Here is a 14,410-nt window from a genome sequence, read left to right on the forward strand (position 1 = left end):
ACCGCTCAACTACATATTTACCACAATTATATTGTATATCTTCATCAAACACTATTCACAATAAGATGGAAGGCTTTATTTCATTTTTCCATTATATATACATATATATGTATAATGCAAACAGTGAAATAATGCCTTCCGTCTTATTGCGAACAGAGTTTGTTAAAGATACACAATATCATTTATAACTCAAGCAATGTCCGAAATGTTTTGTTACTGGCCCTCCATAACTTTCAGGTTAGATACTCACCATAGAACTGCGAAATTTATAAATTATTGCTATTGGGAGATTTATTTTAATTATAATCGTGCCTGCCGAAATGTTGTAATTGTAAACAATGTGATTGTTTATAATTATAACAACAACAACAATGCGAACAATTACCAAATAATATGCGGACGATATATCGAATTTACTAAGTATCGATATGTTCGATCGTTACATAGATAAAAATCGATTTTGAATTTTAGTTTCCGCCACAACCACATAAGCGCTTTTATCACTGTTCCCGATTCCATACATTGAGTTGTCCTTCTATACCTTTACTTTTCTATGGAGTCGACCGAGGTTCGCATTACATGAAGTGTAAATTTTGACATTTTCGATTTTAAAGCAGTTGCTGTTGGAGTGGGTTTTTTCCTTCATATATTTGTGAGAAAAAATAATTTTATTGTTTACATATAATCAAAACTATTCAATATGTTACAGATATTTACAATCGACATTACTCAATGATCTCTAACCTTTCGGCGGTTAACGTTTAACAAAATGTTGCTTGGAAATGTAACAGAAGAAGATTTGACAAATGTGGAGGGTATCGAAAAAGCGTGCCAAACTCTTGCTGTCAGAGAGGTAAAGAGTTTTTGTTCAGGACTATAAAATTGTTTGCATGATTTTGTAGGTTATTAAAAATACTGTAAATTCGTATAAACGTTGGTTGGGTTAGCGATATTTAAAATGCCTAACTGCATTATTCGGGACAAGTAGTAGCCTAGGTACTCTAAAATATAATTTTCGGAATTTTTGAAATTCTAGTACCGTAGGTGCGTTATGGAAAAAATAATAAGAATGAAGGTTTACGTTGTGTGCGCAACTTGCAACAAAAATTGGCAGGATGAAGAAAGGCTACATACAAACAATAATTATATATCTGTTTTTAAATCTTAAACCTTTGAAGACTGGTCCATATCATTAAAATTCATTTATTTATTGTAAATATTAGTGATAGATCTGTGTTTGTTTAAGTGAAGTTATATTGTATGCAGGGTTGGGTGAGTAAATTACCTGTAAGTATTTTACACGTAATTTACATGTAAAAAACAATTTTCTTCATGGTGTAATTAACTAACATTAAAATTAACGGTTTGAGACAAAAAAGGTAAATATGTAGTTGAGCGGTATTTGCGAAAAAAAAATGTTAAAAATCCGAAAATACTGATATTATATGCTCTTCAACTTCCTCTTTTCATTAAAAGTGGCGGAGGTAAGAAATTCCAAATACTTTAGGATATATGGAATTTTTAAATTTCATCATATGTAGTTCAGCTGTATTTGCGAAAAAAAATGTTAAAAATCCGAAAATACCTTTATTATAAATGCTCTTCAACTTCCTCTTTTCATTAAAAGCGGCGGAGATAAGAAATTCCAAATTCTTGAGGAGATATCGAATTTTTTAATTTTGCAAGACAAGACCTGTGGAACCATTTGAGCGCCGAAATTTTTGTTATTTTGCAGTGTGTTCGTGAATATGTGAATCGTGAATGCGTAATCAATAAAATGGTTGATTAGGTCAGGTCAGTTACATTATTAATACTTTCAAACTAAGCCAACATTAAAAATAATGTGAATTAATTTTAATGGCTGTTTAGTTTTAAAATATTTATAATGTAAATGACCTGACCAAACAAACCCGTAACAAAGGATGAACAGTAGCAACTCACGTTTTGTTACTTATTACTTGCGCAACAATATCAAAATAACAAATAAGACTTTAAAATTAGAAACGTTAAAAACTTACCTAAGTTGGAGGCGGTAATTAAACACCGTTTTAAACAATAAATGAACTAGATAATCACGTATTGGTTCGTTTGAATTCTGGCCTATCACGAACAATCACGTGATGACATTATCCAATAAAAAAAGTAGATACTCGTAAACAAGAAACAATGTGATGAAATTTAAAAATTCAATATCTCCTAAAGTATTTGGAATTTCTTATCTCCGCCGCTTTTAATGAAAAGAGGAAGTTGAAGAGCATGCAATAAAGGTATTTTCGCAAATACTGCCCAATTACATATTTACCACAAAAAAGAACATTACTTCAAAATAGTATTTCTGTTAAGGTTTTACATACTAAACAACACATTTAGTGCAAATTGAATTCAGTCATTCCTATACAAACACAACTTAGTCATACATGTACTGTACTCCTCAGACATATATTTCACTAGGTAGCTACACATACTACATGATTGTTTAAATTATGTTAATCAGTTGTTGTAAATGTGTTTATGAAAAGGTGTTTTTTTCCACTTTTAACTTTTACTTGTTTGATCAGTGTTATGCTATGCTAAATCTCCTTCCTTGATATGATAATACCTACAGAATTTCTCACTACACCTCACTCTATGCAGGAAATAACAGTTGTTTTCTGAATAACTTCTGATGGTAAACTATTTTAACTTTTGTAAACACAACACAATAATGTTAAGTAATAAGTTTGCTTGAATTCAAAATAGCTTCTTTTATAGTAATAACAATATTTTAAAAATTCCAATATTCACTAATTATAAATTAACGAAGTGACCACTTCACTACATTGACTAAGGGTAGTCAATAATCATCACACGCTTGATCTTTAATATTAAGAGAGTACCTAATAAACCTGCACTAGTTTTTTGATTTATCACATGAAAGGCGATTCCTGTTGGCATTATGGACAAACGATCAGTTGGAAAAAACTCTCGCCAATTGCGCAGATGATGCTGGAATGTTTAGTAATTTGTTAGCCAAATCTGCTAGTGGCTTATGGTGCCTCTTTGCAAAAAAACCAAAATGTTTTTGGAGATTTAATGCCTTTGTTGATGTCACCCAATATTCCAGCCTTTTCCTGATACATTTGAAAACTTGAGAGATTTTCTACATCCAAAATTTTCAATATGAGGCCTTCCACTCGGTTGTGGTGTTCTTCATTAAGATTCTGACCTCAATATTGTGGGTGAAGTACATTTGCTGACATGCTGTATATATTTAGAGATTGTTTTCTCCGCTTCTCAAGATGATGATGTTTGTCATTATGACCATCAGGTAACTGTAGTGACATCCACATTTCTACTACATCAGCAACACTGCTGTCTGACTTTTGACAAGCATTTATGAGCTGGCTTACAGGATCTAAGAGCACAATCGTATTATTTACTTGTGAAGAAGAAAATATTCATCAAATAAGACATTTCACTTGTGGTGAAATTTTGGCTAATTCATCGCTAGCTGACACTTTACGCATTGCTGTAATGTTGCTTTTCAGAGAAGCACAGGCATGCGTTGAGAGCACCAGTGAGTGTCCACTGCAAGACAAACTCTAGAACCACTAAAAGACAAAAGTTTGCGCTGCTGATCTGGATGTTTGAATGTTTTCAGAACTTAATTTACCTTTGAAGACACGTTTTTTGGTAGAAGGTCCTTAGCCAACAGATTTGCAGTGTGAGAGTTACAAGCAGAATGCCATAATTGATGGCATTTGCTCATTTTAACCATGTTGATGGCATTATCAGACACAGTACAATATGTATGTGTGGATCTGGATGTTTGAATGTTTTCAGAACTTAATTTACCTTTGAAGACACGTTTTTTGGTAGAAGGTCCTTAGCCAACAGATTTGCAGTGTGAGAGTTACAAGCAGAATGCCATAATTGATGGCATTTGCTCATTTTAACCATGTTGATGGCATTATCAGACACAGTACAATATGTATGTGTGTTATACAGTGTTTTAGCTTTTTCAGATGCCTCTTCTACAATTTCACATAGTTTGTTTCCTGTCTCTGACTCACCTGAAAGATCAAAAGCCTCCAAAAACAAACTTTTTGGTTTTCCAGTACTTGCATTGACATTGTGCAGCATTGTAACAACATTTTTAGTGTTATTGGATTCATTTTTCCACCCATCAATGAGTAAAACAGAGTCAGGCTCAACATGTGTATCCTCCTCAGACATGAAAATATTTCTTCAAAGGAAACCTAGTGTTTCTTTGATTTTTGTGTTACAAGGGACCTCAATAATACAGAAAAAATTTTGGTTCCAATATTTTCTTATTTTAAATTACCAAAATCATATGTCCAGCTATCTGGACATTGGGACATAGTTACACTAGCAGCGATAATCCTTAAAAGCACTCGTGCAAGCAAAAATTATCAAACAATATTTTAAACGCAACTATAGAAAACACAGACATCAGAGCATTTTTAACACAAATAAAAAAATCACAGAAAGACACATGTGATTATAAAGAATTAAAAAAAAAAAATTACTAGAATTACTGCTTGCTATGGAATACAACATGTAATACGACATACAACTCTGCCATATTTTAGTTTTTAGAAATAACTTGAACTCAAGAATAACCATGATTATTATTAGGAATGAAATTCAAGAAAACACTGTCGTGAAGGTGAAATGCACAGAAAATCACATGCCAAACATTTGAAACTGGTTTTTCCAGAACAGTTCTGGTTTCTGCACCTCATGAACTTGTTGCTGTCATTTACATTGCAAATCGTTAAATGTTTGTTTCCTGTCAACCGCACATCCTTTGTTGGGATCGCTACACATCTTTTCTTTGCAGGCTCCCAATCAGATTCTGGTTGCTCTTCAGCATTTGTGTTCACTTGAGATCCTTTAGCTCCCATGCCCAGTGATTCACCAACATACAAAATCCAGGAGATCCATAACTGCAGACTTCTTCTCACCCAGCGATACTCTATCTCGCACATATTCTTTCCAAGCGTTTGTAACAGCCAGGTCGATCATATGAAAAATGAACCTGACACATACCTGCCAACCCTCCCGCTTTAGGCGGGAGACTCCCGATTTTATAACCTTTCTCCCGCCCTCCCGATTTGTCATTCAAATCTCCCGCTTTTTGGTTCTGTTTCTCTTGAAGTTTTTAATGCCGTAAATTTATAGTATTAATATGTTTGTACCATTTTTACGTACAAGCGTTTAGTAACTACGGTTCGTACCATAACGTGTGGTTATTTTAATAGCCTCAATGGCCACAATTGTCAGCTAAAACTCTTGGTTAAGCGTAGAAAGAAACGTAGTTATTTACGATAATTATGGGAGCTGTTTTGGTACACGTTCGTCATTGGTGTTTGTTAGCCAACCAGAAAAAGGTTTCATTTGTTTTCCAAGATGGCGTGTATTGTCAACATTGAAAACTGTGTTTTTGGTGGTGGTTTGAAATAAAGACGGACTGAATTAATGAGTTTATGATACCACTGTTTACATTCGTGCCCAAATTCGCTTCGGTGTGTAAGCCGCCTATGTGTGAATTGTTAGTTTGTGCCCGAACAAATTCGCCTTTGTCTGCGTCTGTGCTCACAGACGAAGTGTAGAGTTAGCATTATAGTCTTTGAATTTATTCAACGGTGTATGTCATAAAAATATTATTTTGTGAAGCAGTTGCGTGATGAGTATTTTTGTTTAGTTGTAGGTCTACTCCGCAATAGGGATTTAATGTAAATGGCGCTAAGTAAGCCTACAGTGAAGTATCTTGCTGTGTACAAGAAGACATTTAGTTACGAATTTCCGTGCATTCTGCAATCGAGGAAAGGTGAACATGCTGCATTTTGTAAAGTGGTAAATTTATATAATATATTGATAATGACATAGGACTTATTTAGGCATAGTAAATATCAAGAAACTTAAAGATGTTGATTGAAAATTGGGGAAAAAAATTTAACAATCTAGAATTAACTCATGTTAAATATGAGTAAATTTTAAATTTGTTTTTATATGGTGTGCACGTACTATGCCCTCTTTTTGTGGCCCTGTCTACCCTATATTTTGTAAATGGGAAAATCTTTCTCTTTTTAACTCTCCACAGTAGGCACGTGCAGACAATTCTTAAATATAGCAACAAGCCCAATAAAAATATTACAATTTCAACCAGCTGTTTTTTATAATTTTTACTTAGGAATATGCTTAAAAGCACTATTTTGCGTCTTCAAAACAAAATTTTCCAGGGGGAGAGCCCCCGGACCCCCCCCACTTTACTGGGGGAACAATTATTTACTACACTAAAAAACCTCCCTCTTTTGGACTGGCCAAAGTTGGCAGGTATGCTGACAGTCCACTTCTTTGTACGCATGCAGATTCTGTAAAAAGATATAAGTCTATCACATAGGTCTACTCCTCCCATTGACTGGTTGTACTGAAACACTGTATTAGAACAATCTACAAGGATGTACTTTTTCTCTCTCTTGTCCCACCGACGTACTTGTGTCACAGGTTGGGCACCAACAGCAGTTGATGCTAACAGTACAGATTTATTATCTCTCCACTTGATTAGAGAGATCTTAGAATCTTCATGAACTAACTGTTGGAAACTACCCCTGCCCTTTGTTTCAAGCTCCTTGTCGGACAACAGTTTCTTCGTTAGATTTTTATTAATTCTGTTGGCAGAAATGGTACCTGTGCCTCCAATATTTTTCGTTAGCAAAAAATTCAATAATGGCAAAGAAGTGAAATACCTATCAAAAAACAGTGAATACCATTCTGGAATATCAGTACCTAGCTAACCTCTTCACAACAGACCCACCTATTCCCAAGTGATTATCAGGCTTGCCTTCGGGCCATGTGTTTTTACCTTGATACACAAAGAAATCATTAACCACACCATCACGAGATGCCAAAACGAATGATTTGAGACCAACAGGGTTAGGCTTACCTTTTACAAACTGCTTCAACTTTGTTTTAACTGTAAAATGTATCATTTGTTCATCTATAGATAACTCTGAGCTCAGTGGTATCTGTTTACACCTATTCCTCACCACATCGTAAATGGGATGAACTTTCCAAAGACGATTATTGGTCTTTTCTTCTTCTGTAACAGACATATTATCCACCAAGTGCAAGTAGTTTCTGAGTGTGAAAATTCTATCACGTGGCAATTGTGTGATCGAAGGAACTTTCAACCCATATGTATCTGTAATACATTTTTAGCCTTGGGAGACGTAAACAACCCATGACAATGTTAGCACCAAAAACCTGTTTGTACTCTACTGGTGTCGATTTTAGTTGTTTAGTTGGATTGTCTAGCATGTGACGTCTGTTACTTTGATCCGAGATTCTGTTGTAAAAGTCGTCTGGGACATACTGCTCAAAATAATTGAGGGGCTTAAAAAACTCCCTGTTGCCAAATTCCCATTCTTGGTCCCCTAGCAAAGAGATGTATGCATCAAAATACTCACAGTTTTTCCAAAGCATGTCTCTTATTACTTGGCCATTATTCTGTTCTTGGTTGACCTAAAAATAAAATAAAACTTTTGGTAAAATCTACCATTGCAGAAAAAATACTAGGGCTACGCTACAGTCTAAAAAGTAAAAGTAGAGAATACAAAATGGCACAGTAACTAGAGGCTTAAACCTTATTCATGTTTTATTAATAACTACAATAAGTTCTTTTCTAAACATTTTTCCATCGAAAAATTTGTATAGTTCACTTTTATCCATAACAGGCTACCATTTTGTGAGTACAGAATATGGGAGATTATTGTTTTTTTTTACGTTCCTGCCAGTACTACAATAGTTACACGTACAATTCATCAATAGCAAGAGTAAATTTTGCTGCACAAAGCCGCCCCAGGCAACTTGCAACAGTAAACACAAACACTGTGCAAAAGTGGTGTGATGTCACTTCCTGTTAAGAGAAACGGGGTGAACCGCAGATTTGTGCAGATGTCTGGTTTCGTGCAGCTTGTGCAAGTTGAGGCATGTAAGAGAAATGAACCCTTACTTTCATCAATGACAATCACCACTCTGGCTCACATTTGCCAAAATTTGGAAAACTATTTTTACCCCACTATTGACCTAACATTAATATAAACTGGATAATTATACATCAAGAAACACATTTACTTACAGGTAGTTCATCAGATTCACTATCTGGTTCTGTTCCAGAGTCAGTGTCGCAAAATGAACTCAATGTTCGTCTCTCAGGCACATCGGGTACATAATTTGAATCATCATCATCATCATCATCATCATCATCATCATCATCATCATCATTCATATCAATATCACTATCATCTAGTGCCTGAAGGATGTCATCATTCACAAAATCTTGATTCACTACAACAAACACACAGAAATAATTTTTTTAGTTGAAAATGTATTTTAAGGTTATATTTTTTATAAACCAAAGCAGACCCCAGTGTCCAGGCTGCTGGACATAAACTTAACACGCAATGATTACAAACATAAACATAAAGAAATGGACATATCTCATATTCAGGATGTAGAGAAAATATTCAAGATTAGAGGCCAATAAGCACAGCTGCTAAATAATTTATTTTTACCTTTTTTCCTGCGGTTGCGTGAAGTTCGTGTGCTACTAGTAAACACCATATTTAAATGTCAGTGTAGCCAACTAAAACTCTACACAACACGATGCGAAAAATTCCCAGCTGAAACGAAGTGTTCAGTAAGCTGGACAACTGGTCATTGCTTCTTTATCTTGCACGGAAATACTAGCAAACGTAAGTAAAAATTGTCCAGCCGGCTGTACACCTGGGCTGAGGAGGGTATGTTTAGATTCTTCCTTGTACACGTCATCAAGTAGTCTGTTAGAAATTACTTTTCGCCCAGGGGATTGGTAGGCAGGGCGCAATTTCTGCAGCATATCCTTGAAATGCATACTATCCACAACACTAAATGGAATGTTGCAACCAAAAACAAATTTAGCAACAGCTAAGTCTATTTCTTTTTTTTTTTTCAGAAGCATTCATGGTGTCAATATAACTTGTTATTGTATCTCCAGATGTAGAGCTGAGGGAGTATTTTGTAGGTTGGCTAGCAGGACTTGTCTTGCTAACATAACAACATCTGCTACATCACTGAATCTGTTTCTTGTTAGCCAAATTTGGTCTAGAAGAGGAAGTGTGTCTCACTGTCACTGTAATATGATACCTATGGTTGGGAACTCTGGTGATATGTGAGAGTGAGATCAATACTCGCCTCTTGCCTTTCCATGTAGTGATAAGATAACAATGTTCCTAGAATATACATGATACATTACTTGTCTTCCACAATCATATCAATTGCATGCTGACGTCAAGCTTTGGCCACCACTTGTGTGGAAAGACTTATATTCTACATTAACAGGCTCCAGGCCACATTTAATATTATGAAAAATATAAAATGGCAACAAAGGTTTTTTACGTATTTTACTTTTACATTAATTACGTGTTTTTTACGTGTATTTTACATGTCGTGTAGAAAACCATTTTTTACACGTTAAGTCCCAACCCTGATTGTATGTATATGTTTTTTAATTATAACATTATTATTTAGTAAATAATTAAAATTAATAAATTATGATAAACATTTAGCATATTTATTTATTTCCATTATTAATAAAAACTTATCTTGATTATTTTACTAAATCAAATAATTAAATGTATACCTACACAATTTTATTTTATGTTAATAGTGTATACTGAGTACTTATTTAAATTTTTTAATTTATTTGAATTTACACTTTATCAACCATATTTATATTTCTATTAATTATTTGCACACAAAATTAAAGTTAGTTTTTTAGGTAAAAATTCCGTATCATGTATCCAAGTTACTCCCTTGATCCTGATGGCATGATCCTTTATACATTGATCCTGTTGTACATGATGCTTGCTGTTTTAATTTAGTACATCAACAGATCCTTGACTTAAAGAAAAAAAAAATTGCTTGTCTGTAAAGTCGGTTTACGGATGATAGTTTAATGTGACAACGTCATAACAAAACATTGATAAAATAATTGATCCAGAAGAAAATGAAATATCATATTCGGCCTGAGACTGAGCCGTAATAGGTTTTTTCAACCAAACCAAAGAGGCATTAAAAATATTATATTCTTTGAAAAAGAATTTTTTTTTTAATTTTTCTATCTTTTGTATGATAAAATCTACCTCTGCATACTTTTATGAATAAAATTGAATCATTTTTATTGAATAATCACTATTTTGTATGGATACAAAGGAGTGAAATGAAATCTACAATTTAATTAATAAATTTACTTTTATTTGCATTCATTAATTCAATTATATTTATTACTTTTGAAGTGTCGTTCATGCCGTATTTATTTTCACAAATACAAAAAAAAATATTGCAGCAGCCGGGATTCGCTTTGTCAACCTTTGAATTGGTAGTCAGCGATGCTAACCGCACGGTTACGAGGCCATATTGGAAATAATAGTTTCAGATGTTATATATATAAAAATTTTGTTTTGTGTTGTGGAAGTTTTAAAACGTATTTGAATATTCATCATTACTTTTAAATAACTGTACCGATTGTGCTGAAAATCGGTGGACGATCATTAAATTACATAATATTAATAATTGAAACAACGAAAATATGATTGAAAAGTCAAATCGATGGTTGTTCCAATCGAGTGGAAGAGAGATGCCACGCATGCGTACAATTAGCATAACAGGACACATCCATAGTGGGACATCCTTAGTGGGACAATGTGTGTTACGGGACACTTTTTCGTGCGTGCAGCCGGCGTTCATCGATTTATTAGACTTTGTCACGTCAAAAATTTGTGATGTAAAAATGAATTATGATCACAAATTGAATTCAAAAATAAAATTTCACAAGTGATGACATAATTTATTTGTATTGTGATATTTTTGTTGTGTTCAGGATCTGTCAACATACTAAATTAAAACAGCAAGCATCATGTACCACAGGATCAGTTATACGGGATCATGTCATCAGGATTAATAGATAAACTTAGATAGGTGATAGGTATTAATTACCATTTTTTATTATGCCAAATAATTATACCCTTTAATGCACGTACATAAGTACATGTGTCGATTTAAAATTGTTTTTAAGAAGAGTACCTACTTTAGGAAATTAACCAGCAGCATTTAAAATAAGCTACTGTAAAATTGTGCAGAAGTTTGGTTAAGTACATATAGGTTAAGTCAGTGACATTTACCAGCCTCAAAGTCGGTCACTTTTTCTACTAAAAGTCACTTTTTGTTGTGATTGTCACTAAAAGTTACCTTTTCCAGTAACTGGTCACTTTTTCCACTTTTTTCACATATTTGATTGGTATTTTCATGTTCTTCTAAACAAAATTACAGTAAAACCCCGATTTTACGTTACCCTTTTTACGTTTTCCCGATATTGCACAAGTTTTTTTCGGACCCGTTTTACTCATTTGATACAATGCAATTAATTCCTGTGGTTTACAATGCGCCTATAATCTGCTTCCTGCAATTTACGCTGTTCTTTCGGATATAGCTTAGTATTAGGTGTCTATTATTACTTTTTCGTACTTGTTTGCAATGTTTAGGCAGATATGTTTGTGCTGGTTATTTGTCTTCTTTCAATATATCTACAATAGTATCGGTTCACTCAAGTTAATATGGACCAACAGCTTGATTCCTGTACCAAGAGCATGTAGAGGTAGGATCTCCTTTTTTTATGTCATAGTTTTACAGTGTTGTTATTGTGAATTTTAAAATGATAATTAATTTTATTATAGCATAATGTTATTTTCATCATTTTAACAGGTAGTTTTTTGTGTCACTTTAAGTCACTTTTTAGTCATTTTTTTATCCAGAAAAGTCACTTTTTCCACTATTTTGTTAGAATGTAACCACTTTGAGGCCTGCGATTTAAATATTTCAGTATCAAGTAGGAATTAAAAACATTTTTTTTTTTTCAGGATAATAAATTGTTGATAGGTTTAAAAAATACCAAATCTGGTTTTTTGTTTTATTTTTCTCAAAAATATCATAACTAAGAAAATAATCATTAAGTATGTATTACACTGTATTAACTTATGCTTATGGATAATTTTTTAAAGTAACTACTGATACAAGCTGTTTAAGATAGGCTACGATATAAACTTTTTTTACATCTAGGTATCTAAAATTAACACTGTGTTTGTGTTGATTGTAAACCAGCTATAAGTATGACTTCAGTGGAAATTATCTTCTCTTACTGTATCAGTATCAGAAAATCTTTTAATATTATACTGTTCAGGCTGTAATGAAAGTAAGTTTTGAAATATTACTTAATGGCAAAGCAAAAACTAGTGAATTTTAAAATTAACAGTGATAACTGCATTTTTACAGCAAAACATTCTCAGTAAAACCATTTCAAGTTAAGTTAATGTACTTATTGTATTTTGTGTTCCTACTGTTTAGCAATTTTGTAATTATGGACATATAATTTTTTTTTAGCACAAACAAAATAAAACAAAACTATTAACTTTAAACAGTAATGTCAGATAGAGGAGCTTGTTGATTAATAGCAGTTAATTTTTACTTATTTGCAGGATGAAGTTAACAAATCGTTGGAAACACTTAGATCAAGGCAGTGCCATCTGGAAGCCAAGTTGAGAAAAATTACCAAAGTGTTACCAAATCTTCAGATTGTTCAGTCTGATACACAACAGCTTACTGAAATGATAAATTTCACTTCGTCTCTTGCAGAAACTGTTAGTGAGAAAGTTCGGCAGCTGGATATTGCCAGGGTAAGGATGTTAATCACTATATTTACAAAAAAAAAGTTTAATTATATTTAGTTAAACTGAATCATTTAATCTTTTACAATTGAGATACAATATGTGATAACCACCTGTAATGTTGCAGAACCCTGCCCTCCTAATTAAATAATTTTTCTTTTAAACTATTTTCATGAATGTAAATATTTCTTAAAAAGTCTTTCTAATGATATTTTACCGTTTGTTATATATTTTAGGGTTGATATTTTTCACTTGCTATGTTTTTAAGAAGGTATTTATTATTTTATTAGACATTTTCTATCATTAGTAATTTTTATGTAATTATTCACAAAGAAGTCGCTAATCTAGATTTTTACTTGGTTAGGCCTACTTATTCAGGTTTTTCTCAATAAGTTTAATTTTGTAAAGTAATTCGTATTATAATTATTGTTCTTAAATTTTATTAACGTATTGTAATATAATTATAAATCACGGGACTGTGTCTGGGCTTGTGTGATGGTTAGAAAGAGAGGCATGAGAGGCCTGTAAGTGGAAGTGAGAAAGAAACAGTGTTTCCCCGCCAACCGAGATAAAGACGGTAATTCCCCCCCTGTATGGGAACTGAGTGATAACGAGAATGGGAGTCCCCGATTTCGAGGTGAAATTGAAAAGAGACTGATCAGGGGAAGCCCAGATTTCTGTGTGTACAAGATTTTTTCATGTGTTGTAACTTGTTTTGTGATTGGCTAATGTCTGTAGAGTGAATGAAGTGTGCGTGTGATTGGTCGGTGAGGTCAGGTGACTTCTCCTCCCTGCGTGGAGAAGAGAGTGGCCAGATTTCACCAGTCGTCTGTCGAACGCTGGACGAGTAGGTCGCGTTCGATGGCTTCTCGCTAAATTATCATGTAATTTGCGAAGAGATCATTTCACGTTGGTGGTCGGAGCCAGGCCTATATTTAAATCAACCTAATTGTCTTTGTTTTCGTTTGGATATAATTTAATTAGAAATTGCGGCCACCTTCGTAGGCATGTTGGCTCGGGGCGGAATTCGTTTTCGCTGGGTGCGGTTCTCTTTGAGGTCGTCCCATTTTCTTGTACTTGCAGTAAAACATTACTGAAGGACTCAATCTACGCAATTATTTTCCGGTAATTTCTCGTCATGCGAGCTACCAGCAGTTTTTCGACGGGCAGATGTATGTGGACTGAATGAGTAACCTTTTTTGAAAGTGTTTGGAATCGTCTGTGCAACATTCTATTAAAACATAATAAAAAACATCAAAATTTGCAATCGGCGTTGAACTGTTTATTTTGTATATAACGAAACGTTATATTTGGCGCCCAACGTGGAGCTTGAATTTGGACACGACCCTGAGGTTAAGACGGACATTTTCGGCAGTAAATAAAAAATATAAACATTCTCAAAACAAGTTTGCGACTACAATAACCTCAAATAACAACAATCTACGATAAATAGTGAACAGTTTAGAAGAAAACGGCAAAGTGTTTCCAGAATTATCGGCGCAGCTGACCGGCGAAGGCGGTTTTTCTTCGCGACGAGTGTCTACGAGCTGTTTCAGCGAGTGAAGTGTTCCAGAGAAACGACGGAAAACGGTACTTCGAGGGACAGCGACCCAAGGCACCGTGGGACTTCAGGCCTGTCGCATCGC

The 14,410-nt window shown here is 33.9% G+C and overlaps 1 protein-coding gene across 9 annotated transcripts in view; it reads left to right on the forward strand.

Annotated features, from left to right (window-relative positions):
• Nucleotides 1–524: 524 nt before the first annotated feature.
• Nucleotides 525–14,410, forward strand: part of LOC134527202 (conserved oligomeric Golgi complex subunit 4) — a 235,313-nt gene continuing 221,427 nt past the window's right edge. For 3 of the 9 annotated variants that reach the window (XM_063359663.1, XM_063359659.1, XM_063359661.1), the window contains exons 1-3: nt 531–628; nt 710–853; nt 12,576–12,773. In XM_063359663.1, the coding sequence (XP_063215733.1) occupies nt 770–853; nt 12,576–12,773 (282 nt within the window). In that variant the 5' untranslated portion in view covers nt 531–628; nt 710–769. Of the gene's footprint in view, nt 854–11,365; nt 11,699–12,575; nt 12,774–14,410 lie in introns of those variants that run through there. The other 6 variants (XM_063359662.1, XM_063359658.1, XM_063359660.1 and 3 more) reach the window with 4 other exon arrangements.

This window comes from Bacillus rossius, chromosome 1, assembly GCF_032445375.1.
Source record: "Bacillus rossius redtenbacheri isolate Brsri chromosome 1, Brsri_v3, whole genome shotgun sequence".
NCBI lineage: Eukaryota > Metazoa > Arthropoda > Insecta > Phasmatodea > Bacillidae > Bacillus > Bacillus rossius.